Here is a 16,127-nt window from a genome sequence, read left to right as displayed (position 1 = left end):
CGTATGTACTCCCCGCTCTTGAGTCACGCTCCAGCCTTTTTTTGAATATTATTGTTGGAGAAACAAGTATAGCTATTTTCATGTATTCAAATGGAACCCATCATTAGGTCACGTTGGTGGGAGGGGGGGCAGATGGCATAAGTCAACACCAACTTTATATAAAGTTGAAGACAGTGCTTTTGGCAGCGGCATCATTCATGTTTCACTGGGATTTTTTAAAATCTCACGTTTGTGAAATGTTGCTTTTCCATTGCTTCTATTTTCCAACAGATGCTGTTCTCCGAGGTCAAACGGTGCAGAAACGTTCAACTAAAAGTCACGAAGCAGCAAATGGCCTTCAAATTGGTCAGACCAAATTCCAACAAAGTTCTGTCTTGACCATATCATCATAAACCATGGAGCGTGAAGTAATGTTCCTGCTTATTATGCTGGTTATGACCTGGAGAGAATATTAGCTGACTGGAGAGAATCATGCTGCAGGAACAAAATCGTTCAGTACGGAAGAAAATTCAAGGAAGATGTTATTCAATTAGACCAGTGATTCTCAAAAGTGTGGGACACTTACCGCTTTTTCTAGTGAACATACAATATTATATTTTATTGAAATTATTATTCAAGAAAACCATTTTCGTTTTCTATATTAAGCACAGCAGTAAGCTTCAAATTGTACACATTACAGTTAACAATAATATGAAATAAATGAATGAATGAACATGTTGAAATGCAACTTATTAAAGGTTTTAAGGTGGCGGCAATTTGACTCTGTAATATTACAGTGATACTGCATATTTGCATTTTGGCATTTGCAAATTCGCCCAGTAGCAAATTTATTGGAACCTATTCTTCGATATTCGCTGAAAAACTCACCTACTCGCTGTTTTGAGCTCGTGCCAAAGCAATAACAGCATTGCTATAGCGCCATCTGGTGGCATCTTGATGTTAAGGACGTATGTCGAAGTACACGCACACATTTATTTAGACATATGTGGTGCTTTGCTGCCATCTTGTGGCATTTATAAGTAATTTCCAACTTTTTTTCGGTGGGCACGTCAATTACTCGCAGATTTTCACTTTTCGTGGCAGGGCCTATCCGTTCACTGTAAATCCATTTCTGTTATTTCCTATTGGCAAAATAAAATAGTTTGAGAAATCCAAACTAATTGGAGGACAACCAGTGTCCTGGAATAGATTGTGTTTGACCTCGCAGGTTCCACTGAATTTACTAGCAAAACGCCAGCATATATTTCATAGAGCCCGCTGTTACAGAATGAAGAAAGGAAATATGTCGAATACATTGTGTAATTGGATATGTCTTTGTACCATCATTCATCATAATGTAAAAATGTTCAGTTAATAAGCACTAATGAGTGAATCAATCTCTTTAAATTACTTTTTACGCTTGCATGTCAAGTGACACTTGATAAAACACTTTCTAGAGGTGCACGCGCATTAGAAGTAATAAAAAAAGCATAACACTTGCACATTCTGCTTTTATTCTTCAAGAAAGTTTTTAAGATGTATTATTTTGAGTATTTTATTATAATATATTTCGCTTTTCATTTCTAGTGTTCTCAGAATGAGCTACAACTACAATTTATTTTTTATAGATGATTCCGCTGTCATTATCTCAATAAATAAACAGAGACACGCTTGCTCTCACACACATATACACACACAAACGTACAGACAAACTACTCAACCTCAAACCTCACACTAAGTGCATACAGGACCACACACACGCTGCCTCACCCACTAAATATTTTTGCAGTGCTATAAACATTTATTTAGGTTGAAAGGAGTTTTTTTTTTGTGTGGTTTGCGTGCATAAGTGTATACTGTATATGCGAGTGACTTGTTTTTGCAGAAATGGATGGAAAGTTACACTACACGTGTCGTTGAGGACGTGTGTCCACAAAACTTAACCACATGACACAAGGAGAGTTGAGTACAGTGGTACCTTGACTTGCAAGTTTAATTTGTTCTGTGACCAAGCTCGTAACTTAATTTAGTTATGAATATCATATTGGTATCTATCACAGAAACAAACCAACTTGCTTACTACTATTTTGCCACGATGCCTTTCTACACGAGTATATGCAATTTAAGAGGACTAATGCACATCTTATATGACGTCTTAGTAGTAAGATAGTAAATGTGTCAATGTTGCTTAAGAGCTTCAACTCAATTCCTTGAGCGTACTATATTTTCAAATACATAAATAAAGATACTCATGGTTTGATTGTGCCAGGGCAGCTGCCCAAATTTTCTCTTTTTAGAATATATCCATAATATTTCCAGGTTCTGACACAGGCCTGGCTCCCAAATGTTTCCTGCGTGTAGCGTGAAAGAACCAATTTAAAAAAGGGGAAAAAAAGACAATTTCAAGGTCTGGTAACGACGACTATGTGTACTAACGGCATCATAGTGCACTTGTTTGCTAAACATTTTGCAGCTGTTTTTTAAGAAGTGCTGTTGATCCTATCTGCTTTCCCCTTGTGCAAGAAAATGAATTTTACTGTGGAAAAAAAAGAAAGGAAGCTTGTGCAACACTTAAAAGTTTGTTAAGCAAGTGAGGATAAGGCATTCAAAGTCATTAAAGGCGCGTCATTTCAAATTAACAGACCTCTAGAAAGGAATGTCGTTTTACACTAAATAAATGTGTGTTAGTGCTGTTGGCCAAGAGCGCAGCGAGACATCTTTATCTTCGGGTTTTACGCGCGTGTGTAAATCTCTGACATTGGATTTTAAACGGGCCTATTTTGGTTTCCACGGCAGCGGAGTGGAGCCAAAGTGCGCTGGCAAACGCAGACCGCGACATACAGTATATGTACATAACACGTACATGCGAATGTGAGGCCCCATTCGGAGGTGTTGGTAATGTCGAACCTCACACAGACACAGAAACACACACAAGTCACACTGTTGCCTTAGCTCTGCACTCTGTCTGGGTGGTCTGTGCTGAAAATGTTTATGATCTAATCCAACTGGCTTGTTTCGCTGAATTGAGAATGATTTACAGGATGCTGCAGCAGAGGAGGAGGCCCAAGGAAATTTTAAGGCTCCATTTCAAGTCATTTTGGGTCCAGACATGCACACTTGTCTCTCCCCCCTGCTTCTCATTGCAATGTGTTTTTGTATTTTTGTGTAGTGTTTGGACGGCCGTCTTTGACTGACAAATGAGCTGCACTTTTGACAGCAGGCACAAAGCTGTTTTCCTCCCTTCATGGAAAAGGGAAATCTTCATCAAGATATCAATCATGTCTTTCATGCACTCCGCACTTCCAATTGGATTGACTGTTGAAAGCAGCCTTTCCAAAATATAGCACCTGAGTCACAGGGAGCTGGAGCCTATCCCAGCTGATTGGCAAACTGCACCCTGGACTGGTCTCCAAATGATCATAGGGCCCATATAAAGACAGACATCCATTCACACTCAAATGTCAGTGCGTGGGAACTGAACCCACACTGCCTGAGCAACAGTCAACTGAGTGGACCAAAACAACATCAGTGTCCCCTATCCAAGGTTACAAAGGACTATTTGACCCACACCTAAAAAATACAAGAATAAAGTCGTCATTTTATGAGGATAAAGTTTTATAATTACTTGATCCCCAACCGGGGACTGGAGTTGAGAATTAGCACTACCTATAAACTATATATGCATCACATCAGCTGCAAGCCTGTAACTATTTTTGACTTCATTGTCCCTCTCAAATAAATAAATAAATTGTATTTAATTATCTTATTACTTTATGTTTTATAACGTACTAGAGATTGCTATTTTTCTTATTAAAAACATATATCATCTTTTTTTTTGAGAGAGGCTGAAATGGATGAATGGCATTTCAATTCATTTCAATGGGGAAAGATGAGTTACAAGTATTTTTATTTATGAGCATGGTCACGGAACAAATTAAACTTGTATCTCAATTAGTCTTAATAACGAAATTCAGGCACATGCAGGAGGTGGAGATCTGAAGGATGGTGCTGATCTAAGATGGGTGGATGGAGGGATGGATGGAGGGATGGCCGAGCATGTAGTCAAGGTCGCCTCCATAATAGTAGTGTTTACATTGTTTACAGTAATCATATTCTGTAAAAGAATGCTGTTCCATTAGATACAATTAAAACCAAGATGTTTTAAGATGATTATATTACAATCATCATAGTATGTTTTATCATAGTCATTCATCGTAGTAGTTTTATGATGATTGCACTATAATATAGTACAATCCTCATAGTATAGTCATGACAGACCATATCATTTAAATAAACTCACATGATTGGGTACTCAGAAGACAAATATGTCTATTGTCTAAGATAGACACCTTTAACATGTTGCAAATCTGAAAAGCTGTTTGATAAAATTATGCTTAAAGGCATTTAAGTTAAGTGTTGGAGTTGGTATTATTCAATATTTTGAAGCCAATATTTTCCCTTTTACTGCAAATTAATATATGGTGCATTGTGCATTATGAACGGTGCCTATTTTTACCCCAAAAACATTTACGCCAGATAAAAGTGTCTCACACGTCAGTTTTTCAGGGTTATACTTAAAAATTATATATGACTTTATTATATCCCCCACTATCATGTATTTATGGATTCTGGCATCGAGGTAATCTAGTTTATGTGCAACTCAATCCTCCCTTTTTTTCTCTCTCTTCTACTTTCGACCAAGCGGCGAGTTAGTCAAGCCCATCTCCTGGCCAGAGCAAACACAACCAAAAGCTACATTCCCTGAGCTCAATTTGCTGTTACATCTCTCAGCTCTATGAAATGGGAGTTGTCAAACTTCAAGTCAGAAGGAGTTGTTGAGTTGCTTCTTACTGCTAATCTGTCCACACCGCTTTGTAGTAGTGTGAATAAAATGGGGGGAACGAAAGAAAACAATGAGAGCTGTGGGGGAAAACTTTCCATAATGGTGAAGTAACCAAAGCAAATCGTAAAACTTTATCATTATTATTATTATTAATATTGATTGGAAACGTAGGTGTGAATGTTTGCGCGAATGGTTGTTTGTGCCCTGCGATTGGCTGGCGACCATTTCAGGGTGTAACCCGCTCGAAGATACAGAGAATGGGTGGATTATTATTATTATTATTATTATTATTGTAGTAGTAGTAGGAGTAGTATTACTACTCCTACTATTACTACTACTACTACTACTACTAATAATAATAATAATAAATTATGCTCCTAACAATAAGATGACATGATCAGAGCTAAATTTGTTTGAATTATTGCACGTTATTAATTAATGCAATACACATTAAATACACAAAAATATGGATTCAGTTTAACATTGTATATATATATATATTTATTTTTTTACGTGTGTGTGCGTGTACTGCATTACATTATGTGTGTACTGCATTACATTATTTTTGAGTAAATTTGAATTCTATTTCGTTTTTGGTTTTTTTCTGCAAGAACCATGAGTTCCGAGTGATTGTTTCCCAGTCGGGCATGTTACAGTGGAACCACTCTGATAGCAACATACAGCAGAAGTTGTTAGTTTTGCATCCTTCTCCTAATCTTAAAGCGGTCGTTTAAACTTTCTCCGGTATTTTTTTTTTAATTTGAGCAGTTTTAAGCTCGTTCAGTGTCGGATCCCGACTGCTCGTCAACAGCTGTTTCAGCAGCAGTTTCGTAGATTTATGCTACGTGCTAAATGTTAGCCGAGTGCTAAAAACTCTTTTTTTGACAGCAGCCCATTCAATGTACATGTGTCCACACCAGCAAGAGCTCACCGGAGATTCAGGAATCACTGAGAGGTAAACTTTTATAGAAATGACTTGTCTTTCAACTGCTTTGTTATGTTGTCGTGTTAATGTGCTAAACATTCTGTCTGGACTTTAACTCGCGCTCCTACCGACCTGCATCAACATGATACCCAAAATTGCTGTAAAGGTTTCACAGCCTTTTCATAGATGTCATCATTCCCCTGACACTTTTCTTTTGCTTCTCTTTTGTAACACTCCTCTCTCCATATATTGCGGTTCTATGTACATGCATTTATAAATATGGAATCGTCACTGTTGTGCTGACACTCTCCATATGGCTGTAATGTGTCTCAAATGATTGTTTTGATATTTATATAACACTTCTTTATATATTAAATATTTGGGGCAGTGCAGTGGGGGTAGTGATTAACACGTCAGTCTCACAGTAAAGAGATCCTGAATGATTATTGTGTTATTTTGCTGCAGTAGTAACAAGAGGGTTTGTGTGAAGGTTTTTTTTTTTTTTTCCCCCACTCACACGTGTTATGTGATTTAAATAAGTTCATGTCTCTTTCAGTCATTGCGAGCAGACAGCATGGAGCTGCAGGCGGTGTTGATGGCGGCTGGCGGGGGCTCGCGCATGACCGACCTGACGTACAACACACCCAAAGCCATGCTGCCAGTTGGCAACAGGCCACTGATATGGTACCCTCTAAACCTGCTGGAGAGGATCGGCTTTGATGGTGAGAAGCGGGTCTTTACATACATTGTACGCTTGCTTGTGTTACTATGATTTATCTTTGATATACAGTAATCTCTGAGCATGTTAAATTGAAATTGCAGCAGTTGAGTGCATTTGACAGTTTCTGCTTTGCAAGTTTGTTATTTGCGTAATTTTTCGTGTATAATGTGCCCCCCTCTCGTAAATTTGTCAAGTTTATTTGTATAGCCCTTAATCACAAAAGATTCTCAAAGAGCTTCACAGGCCCAAGTTGGCAATGACAACATCCAAAAGTCAATAGAGCGCATTGGGTATAAGGAAAATGAAACAATTCTTTCACAGTCTAAATTGTATACCGGTACTTCGGGGTTGTGAAAAAGGTGTACTTTCATTCTAATGTGATCAGCAATGTCTAATGTTACAAATTTATATACAATATGGTTAACTTTTCGCTGCTCACCCGAGGACCATGATGTCCTTGCGGGCGTCGCCATATCATATCATATCATAACACCATGTCATATCGTATCTGTTGCTCCTCCATCCGTCCGTTGACAGCATCCGATTTAGCATCTTAGTTTATGAGACGGCACATTTATTTCTTCACAGAGCACATCTCCCAAGTAAAAAAAAAATAAAAAATACATTTGTGAGGCACCAAAATGAAAATATGTGGTGGAACCAAAAATGAGTGAACAAGGACCGAAAGCGGAAACACTGAAATAAATTATTATTCGTAAATTTACATATATGGATATGACTGTGTACTAACCTCACTAAAAGTAAGGTATTGCAATTCCATAAATATTAATGCTTCAAATGATAAATCAACTACAAAATTATTTAGCACTGCCACTAACATTCCAGCAATGCACAGATAGCACTCGGCAGTATGAGGAAAGAAATCCTATCAAAATATATTTTTTACATATCAGTCGTGTCTGCTGCTTTACTGCCTCGGCACTCGTTAGCCAGAAGCTAGCTTCGCCAGCACAGGGCTCACCAGTATGGGACACCTGTGGCTCCTCTCCGTGCCCTGTTGTTGGACAGCATCCTCTGGATTTGTGTCCCAGGGAGCAGTCCTGCTAGGACCAGTCTGTTGCCATCCTGCCAACTCTCCTGGACACTTACCTGCTACCTCCGTGTTGACGGACAGACGCTGATTTGTTGTGAATGTGATTTGAACCACCCACGACTGAGTGACGTCATTACGCTCTTGTGCGTGCAATGCTGTGTTCAAGTGTGCCGTGGAAAAATGCCAACTTTTCCACTCCCGCAGTCAGACTGATGCCTTTAGGTACCGAAACATGCTACCGTTTGATTTGGCGTGAATCAATACTCTGTAGCACTGACCAAATTCAACTGATTGCGGTACCCATCCGTACTCGAGAGCATAATACACGAGAAATTACGGTAATTGAAAAAATAAACCATTTTGGGTCACAAGGGCGTCAAATACAGGTTTTTATTATTCACAGAAGGGTTAGTCCCTATGCTCCACAAATAGTGGGGATTCACTCTACAGCAAAAGCACAGACAATTACATTTGGTCTAAATATACTACATTAGAGGAGTGTCCAGCATTAAATATGCAATATAACTGGCCGATGGTGGCCAATGGAGTAATGCCGAGGTTGGAAGAGTCAGCCCAGACCAGTATGTAATGTTTCATATTTGTATTATTTATCTATTATCACATATTTCTGCGCTCTCTCTGCCCCTTGTTGGTGCTTGTGAAGTTACTGATGTGCAATTTCGGCATCGGTTAGTTAGTTTCATGTCCTTTGTCAGCCATGTAAACACAGCCATATTGGATGTGTCACCTGAAATCAACATAGACATAGCTGGATAAAGGCATTGAACTGAAATTGGGCACTTGGACCCACGTGTTATTTTTAATTTTTGATTTATACAAGGGGATTCATTTAAAGTGAAGTGCAAGTTTTCTTGCCTAGCTTAATCTTGTATGTAGAGATGTGCATCTGTGTGCACATTTCTTTGTTGTCTAGTGTATTGGTGGCACATTCCTAGCTTGATACAGCGCTGGTGAGAACAAGACAATGGTCAACAAAAAATGGCACAGGGTTCAATTCAGTAAATTTAGACACACTCCTGTGTACTGTAAATTGTAAGTACCGGTTAGTAAATAGTGTCTAGCATGTTTGCTTCACCTCATGCTGTTTGGTGCTTGGAGAAAACACACTGTGCAGCTACAGTATATCACACAGCTTGTTTCATGGCATGAGGTTAACAATTATGCTGCTTTTTTGTCCATATTTTCACCAGCTTGTCAGCACTTCATCTGCCATTGTTGGGTTGTGTGTGTGTGTGTGTGTGTGTCCTGACACCATTTACACTGCAGTGCTTTGGCCTCTCGTGCTGGGACATGCGGTCGGTCCAGAAATGCTTGGCTTATAAAGGGATTTGTTGCAGTATGCTGTTCTTGCCAGTAAACAGGGCTATTCATTGTTTAAAAAAACTGTTGCTCCTCACTGCCCTCAATAAAACTACATTTCTATATTAATCACCATGTGTGGCCAGCATTTTTTTTTACTGTTTGCAGCCAGCTAGCCAAAGGCCTGCAATTTACTTTTACGAGGCTGACACAGCGAGTGAGCGAATGCATTACACAGACCATTTTATACAGATAAGTTAGCAATTCTTAGAAGAATTAAAGAGGTCTGCTCATGCTATTATCTACTTAAAGTGAAGCTTAATTGTGGGGGTTGAAAAGTGGACATCTAATGTGATGTTAGGAATAGTTGTAGTGATTAAACTGAGACCTGCTGCAGCCAAGTAATGCATGCCATTTTACCTCAGTTCCTTCAAGACGCAATTAATTAATTAATTAATTAATCAACTAACAGTTCCACACAACTGACAGAATTTTTAACAAATTAATCGATAACCATGCCATCTCAAGTCAAAATTTTAAAACAAGGCAGACATGAGACTTAGGTACAGTGTAGAGTGACCTATTTTTTTTTTTCAGTTACAGGAGGACATTAGATGCACAATATATATCACTTTATAAGTAACAGGATGTACATTCTTACCGGTTCAAGCATATCACACATGAACATGATGCTTTTGTTCAGGAACACTGATATTCATCACTGTTTGTTCTTTGCTTTGACTTCAGAGGTGATCGTGATCACCACTAAGGAGGTTCAGAAGATGATGAGCACAGACCTCAAACTGAAGATGGACGTGAAGATGAAACTCGACTTCGTTTGCATCCTGGAAGATGAAGACTTGGGCACGGCTGACGCTCTCCGACACATCCAGCCAAAGATCAAGGTGTGGCGCAAACACAAACATTTTATCAATTGTTCTCCAGATGTGGTACAATGAATTACGACATTATGTTTGATGAAAGAATTACGACGACAATGATCTGCAAAAGAATCCGTGCAGCCATTAAAATGGTGTCTTTGATTACGGAGTGGTGCCTTGATTTATGAGTTTAAATAGTTCCGTGACCACGCTCTCAACTCAAAACACTCATATCTCAAATCATCTTTCCTCATTGAAATAAATGGAAACGACATTAATTAGTTCCAGCCCCCATAAAACCCCATCAAAAACATGTTTTACATTTAATGACAAAAATCGCACTCTATAGTATTGTACTTTACTAAAATATAGAGTAATAACATAATTAAATGGAATGTAAATAATTAAACACTGTGCCTCGCGATTTAATGCATTCTTTGTGTGGCTCTTTCTGGTGTGTGCGCCTTGGCCACCGGGGGCATTATAATACAATCATTTATATAAACCTGAAGAAGACAATCACAATTGCTCAGTAAACTACTGTAATGCCATTTTTTTGCAAAGGATAAATATATGCTTGAGAAATGTTATATTGTCTGTCTACATGTGTTGCTTCACAGTTTGTGTTCAAATATCTGTTGCTTATATATGCTTGAGAAATGTTATATTGTCTGTCTACATGTGTTGCTTCACAGTTTGTGTTCAAATATCTGTTGCTTATGATTAAACAGTGCATCATCAATGCTAGTATTGTTAGCCCCTTCCATGGCCTTTTGGATTGTGTGTTAGCATTAAGCTGCCAGACTTTCAGACAGTTATGCGGTGTTTGGTTAAACACACGTGATTGATAGACTACAGCATGTTACAACTTCTGTACTAATTCGGGTTAGATCAGCATTATAGGAACAGAACTCCAACGTACAGTAAACCGAGGACTCCCCCAATTTTATAGACGCACATGTTAGCACACACAGACATGGTATCCCTGACTCACAATCTCAGTTTCCACCCCCCACTCCTGCCTGCTGACCTCGCTAGCCATCCCCTCATGCGATTCTCTGCAAACAGATGAAGTCAAAGTTTAGACGTGCTGCTCTGCCAGCTCGCTCATTTATTCTCATCTTGTAGTGGAGCACATCTGTGCACCACTTGTGTGTGTGTGTGTGTGTGTGTGTGTGTCGGGGGCTGTTTTACACACTCCTCTAGCCAAGCGTACCTCCCATGGCAGTATTGATGTGATTGTATGAGGTCGTAGTCCCTTTGTTTTAGCCGATGTAATTTCCTCGATGATCAGAAAAAAATTGTAGTCAATTTTAAATTCATTGTTGCACGAGGCATGACTTTTTGGTTTTAGCTGCATATTTTTATGTTACCAACATTAAAAGCGACATCCATCCATCCATTTTCCATACCGATTATCCTCACTAGGGTCACGGGCGTGCTGGAACCTGGCCCAGGTATCTTCGGACGAGAGGCGGGGTACACCCTGAACTGGTCGCCAGTCAATCGGAGGGCACACGTAAAAAAAACAACCATAAGCACTACACCTACGGGCAATTTAGAGTCTTCAATTAACCTACCATGCATGTTTTTGGGATGTGGGAGGAAACCGGAGTAGCTGAAGAAAACACACGCAGGCACGGGGAGAACAAGCAAACCCCACACAGGCAAGGCCGAATTTGGCAGATGTGCTCACCAATCGGCTACCGTGCCGCCTTTAAAAGTGACATATTATGCATTATTTTTTTTCACAATTTAAAACAGTGTCTTAATACCGCAAGGATATTTATAGATGCAAATTTCTTGGCCTTCCAAAATCAGCTCAGTTTAGTCTCATGTAAGTGAGCCGGCCTATATACTTCTGAGGCCAGAGTGAGGAAAAATGACTCTAAAGACTTTGAAAGCACTTTAACTTCTGGGGGCACCTATTCATACATTTTACTTTAACGATAACGTGTATATAACAAAAAGTCATGCAGCTCAGTTTATCTTGCACACAGCCACCACTGGCTAATTTAGGTAATGAATGCATTGGGCCTGAATTAATTGCGCCCTCTGCTGGTTGCTTACAAGTAGTGACAGCAACTGTGCCTTTTTCCTTCCAAGACACTTGGTCTACGCAACCTGATCCCATTCATACAAATGTGAGATCAATGAAATTATCTGTGATTGACAAATTTCCTTTCCAAAACTCTGCCTCGATCAGTAACTTTCAAACAGCTGTCTTAGTTTTGCTTTCTGTGTAAAGATGCGTTTTCACAGGTTTAATGTTTTCCCCCTCTGGCATTTGTGTGAAATCATAGAGCTTCTTATTATTCCCCCCTCGCCCAGGAGTTCTTTATTTAACCCGTAGTGTAACCGCACACAAGCACACTCCAATGGGACAAGTTCCCTCACGCTCCCGTTGAGGATATTGGAGTCCGTAATCCTTTGAGCAGCCAGCTAGATTAGAGGCATTGAGTTACAAACACTCTCACACTGGAGGGTGATGAGTGAGGGACCATAACCATGGCCTGCCAAATCCCACCAGCAGAATTATTCGAACTGTCAGTGAGGTTCATGAATACAGAATAGACACACGCACACACACACACACACACACACACACACACACTAGCCCATCTCTTTATGCTAACAACTTTCTATGAGGGGATTTTGTGTTACCGATCAAACAAAATACTTAGAACAATCCACCCACACTCAAGGGGAGCAGAGAAGTTCTATTCCCTGAAAGGCGAGATTAGTACAAGCAGCATATTTTATTTTGTCTAGTGAAGCCGCACAAAGGTGGACGCCTTTGCCTGATTGTTGCCAAAGTCTTTCACGTTAAGCCCAACAAGTGAAAGGCGTACTTAATGTGCACTAGTTATTTATTTATTTTGTTAAATCTTTGTATGGTCAAAAGCCCCATGGACATTTTTATTTTCACTCATTTTTAATCACTTGGCAGACCTGAGTGAGTATCTAGGCTGACTCAGCTTCTGGTCTGCAAATGTTTGTCGACCTTTGACAAAAGGTGAAGAGAGAGACATTGGGGTGAGATGGAGAATGGTGCCTGAATGTCTGAATGATGAACATGTCCCGAACAAAGCTTTAGGGAAATTTCCGAAATAAACAGAAAACAATTTGGTCGCTTACAGTACTGGTTCTTCTGTGTGTGTAATGCCTCAAGGTTGAGGTTGGCTTATATTTAATAACAATAACAATAAATTAATTGTTTTCATTTGCTTAATTATCTGATCTGCTTCCACCCATCAGTACAGTTCAGTTTACAATTTCTTTGATTTTCCATTGTCAAATATTGTGAATGTTATACAAAATTGTTAATATCATACAATTTTTTGCATCATTTGTTGGAATACAAATTATGGACATGCATAATCAATTTGTTGATTAATTGTTCATTAATAATGCTGGCGATGAAAGTGAAGAAACTTGGCAGGAACCAGTAGTGGCACTGTTCATTAGTTCTGAACTCATTTGGCGTCTAAAGAATGACACCTTTTCACAATTTGAAACTGTTCCCAGGTGTCCTAATATGTAACACTTATGTCATACTTAATACATAATACCCCAAGGTCGAAGAAGGGCACTTTATTCGTCACGTCTTGTTTAATTCAGCCCATTTGTAAGGGCTGGCCCTGCCACATGCAAGTGAGCCAGCCGTCATCCCGCACCAAATACTGCTGGGCCAGGCTGAGTATGGACTGGGTTACCATGACAACTGGGGAGCCTGAGCCATGTGTTGGGAAAAATTGCTAGTGCCTCAAAGAATACCGATACTGTACGTCTGTGCAGTACTCAGTACTTGTAAAAATGCTCTGCATACTACGCACCGATACTTTAAGGAGAGGCGTATGACAAGTACACTGTCAGGTGACTTCAAATTATGATCTGCAAAACGGATGGATCTATGGAGGCGGCCGCGAACCAGCAAACTGCGAGTGTCGTAAACCGGGTCTTCTGGTCCGCAAAACGCTGCTAGGCACGCGCTGGTAGGTGACGCATAGCAACATGGCATGTCGAGTAAACAGAAGTAAGCGACTGTGTGATAAAGTAACACTACAGCTGTCCTGTCATAGTTTTAGTCAATAACTTGACTTAACACATGACCAAACCCAAATACAGACCACCATCGCTCCGGCCATTGCTTGAAAATGGCTCTTGCTCTTCACCCAGTCTCGCTGATCATGTCATGGGGGAGGAAACTGTGGGTAGGTGGCCATCATAAATAATGATTTCTTGAGATTATATACATTAGCCTCACAAGATTTATGTCATAGGTGTCAAACTCAAGGCCCGGGGGCCAGGTGCGGCCCGCCACATCATTTTATGTGGCCCGCGAAAGCAAATCCTGCTCGTCAACTTCCGTGATTTTTGCTAAAATCTGTACCCAAATTCCAAATTGTCATTATAATAAACAATAATGTTGAGATATTACATTTTTATGTTACCAAACCCTTCTTCTACAGTAACTTCAACAATTCTTGAACAAACTATTATCCTTGTCTTCTGATTTCAAAACTCATTATCCCTCAATTTGTTGTGTAATGGTAATATGTTTTGGTGATGATTAAACATTTATATGGTTTCGCTGTTCTAACGAACTCATAACTACAATGTGGCCCGAGACAAAAAAAAGAGTTTGACACCCCTGATTTATGTGGTTGTTTTAATTTCATACTTGATGGGTGGGCATACACTCCAGAAAAACAAATGTTTGTCTACAAACAGTAAAAAGAAAACTTTTCATATGTCCCTTTCAAGGGCCATATTCATGCAGACCTTTTGTTTTGTATGTTTTAATTGTTGAAACAGTTATTTTTAAAAAAAAGTATGAAAGAACACACTTGGTATGTTACACCATCTAAATAAATTTTAATGTACAGTAATATCTAAAAGATGACAGTAGATTTGATATGTAGTTTTTCCAATTAGTCAACTCAGCCAAGGAAATGTAGTCACATGCCGAACCCTGGTACTCATTACAGTGGTGGTACGGTGTTTAAAGATTTGAGCTTGACACTCTTGACGTCCGTTGATTGGTTATATCATCACTTCCATGGACAACTGCAATGGAATGGGGAGAACACAAAACGTCCCGTACCTAGAACAAGAACACACAATTCTGGTTGTCCTCCAGTGTTATCACACACAAAATGGTGGCCTCGTCCTTGAGAATACCAACATCAAAATCTAGGAACCCCAGCTTGCAGTTTTTGTCCTTTAAGAATGGTTTTCATAGAGCAAGCTTTAAAAGAAAGGCACTATGACTGTGTGTGTGGCAACGTGTGTGTGGTCCTGACCTGTCCAGAGATCCTGGGTGTTGAAAAGGCGAAGTGTCTCCGTCTCTCCAGCTGACTCCACTCCGCCATCGCCTGTGACTGTCCATGTGTGTGTTCTGTCTCAGAGCATGTGTACCAGGTTTCGTGGGTGTGTGGGTGTGTGTGCGTGCGTGCGTGTGTGTGGGTTAAAACAGAGAGGAGAGTTGAAAGGTCTCTGGGTCGCAGTGTCAGTAGATCTTCTGCAGACGCCCGCAGCCTTACTGTGGCAGCTTCCTCCCACCAAGTCCAGACCAGGCTATGCTATAAGTTGCCACCGGGTCAACTTCATGACCCTTGAACCCAATCATACGCTCCCCTCACTCACATACACTCTCCTGGCTGCAGTGGACATTATGACCAAATATCTCGTGTGTATCTTCATAATGCTGATTTCTGATTACTTCATGTAATGATGTCATGGCTTATTGCAACCCAATCTCAGGTACTGTGGTGCCGCAATTTGTGAATTTTTCATGTCACGAGCCGTCACGCGTAAAATCTTTGTGAATATTTTTTTGCTCTATGTTGCGAGGCAATATTTGAGTTATGAGCAAGCTTCAGATACGCTTGCTGTGTGAAAATACCTTAACTGGCCTTGTTTCTGATGTCTCTGACTGGGCCCTGCCTACACATACAGTACAACTCTGCAGTGGAAAGGGAATACAGTGTTCCCTCACTGTATCGCAGTTCAACTATTGCGGTTTCACGGCATCGTGGATTTTTCATATTCATATTGCTTCCAAGAAAATTCATTAAAACACATTATAAGGAATAAAATGTACATAGTGTACAGTACTACTGTGCATCACCGTATGTTAAAGAGTTTAAAAAGTGTTTAAGTGAATAGAACGTTTTGAGTATGGTAGAGGTTAATAGGAGTATGGGGAAGATTAAGAGTCTGGGAAGGTTCATACAGTTTTAAAATACACTATATTGCCAAAAGTATTCACTCACCTGCCTTGATTCAGATAAGAATTTAGATTTTCTTAAAACTCATTCACTGCCAGCCTTCCCAGTTAGCATGGATATTTGACTTCTAAAGCTATGCAGTTATAACATCTTAAACTCTTCTGTGAAGGT

General features: G+C 39.7%; 1 protein-coding gene across 1 annotated transcript in view; it reads left to right on the top strand.

Moving 5' to 3' along the window:
- The first annotated feature begins 5,461 nt into the window (after positions 1–5,461).
- eif2b3 (eukaryotic translation initiation factor 2B, subunit 3 gamma) overlaps positions 5,462–16,127 on the top strand; it is a 40,706-nt gene continuing 30,040 nt past the window's right edge. The window contains exons 1-3 of the mRNA XM_061796678.1: positions 5,462–5,777; positions 6,304–6,469; positions 9,590–9,747. Of these exons, the coding sequence (XP_061652662.1) occupies positions 6,322–6,469; positions 9,590–9,747 (306 nt within the window). The 5' untranslated portion in view covers positions 5,462–5,777; positions 6,304–6,321. The remainder of the gene's footprint in view (positions 5,778–6,303; positions 6,470–9,589; positions 9,748–16,127) is intronic.

Source organism: Phyllopteryx taeniolatus, chromosome 14, assembly GCF_024500385.1.
Source record: "Phyllopteryx taeniolatus isolate TA_2022b chromosome 14, UOR_Ptae_1.2, whole genome shotgun sequence".
In the NCBI taxonomy this organism is placed as follows: domain Eukaryota; kingdom Metazoa; phylum Chordata; class Actinopteri; order Syngnathiformes; family Syngnathidae; genus Phyllopteryx; species Phyllopteryx taeniolatus.
The sequence above is the reverse complement of the archived record's forward strand: the minus strand, read 5'-3'. Positions and strand labels throughout refer to the sequence as shown.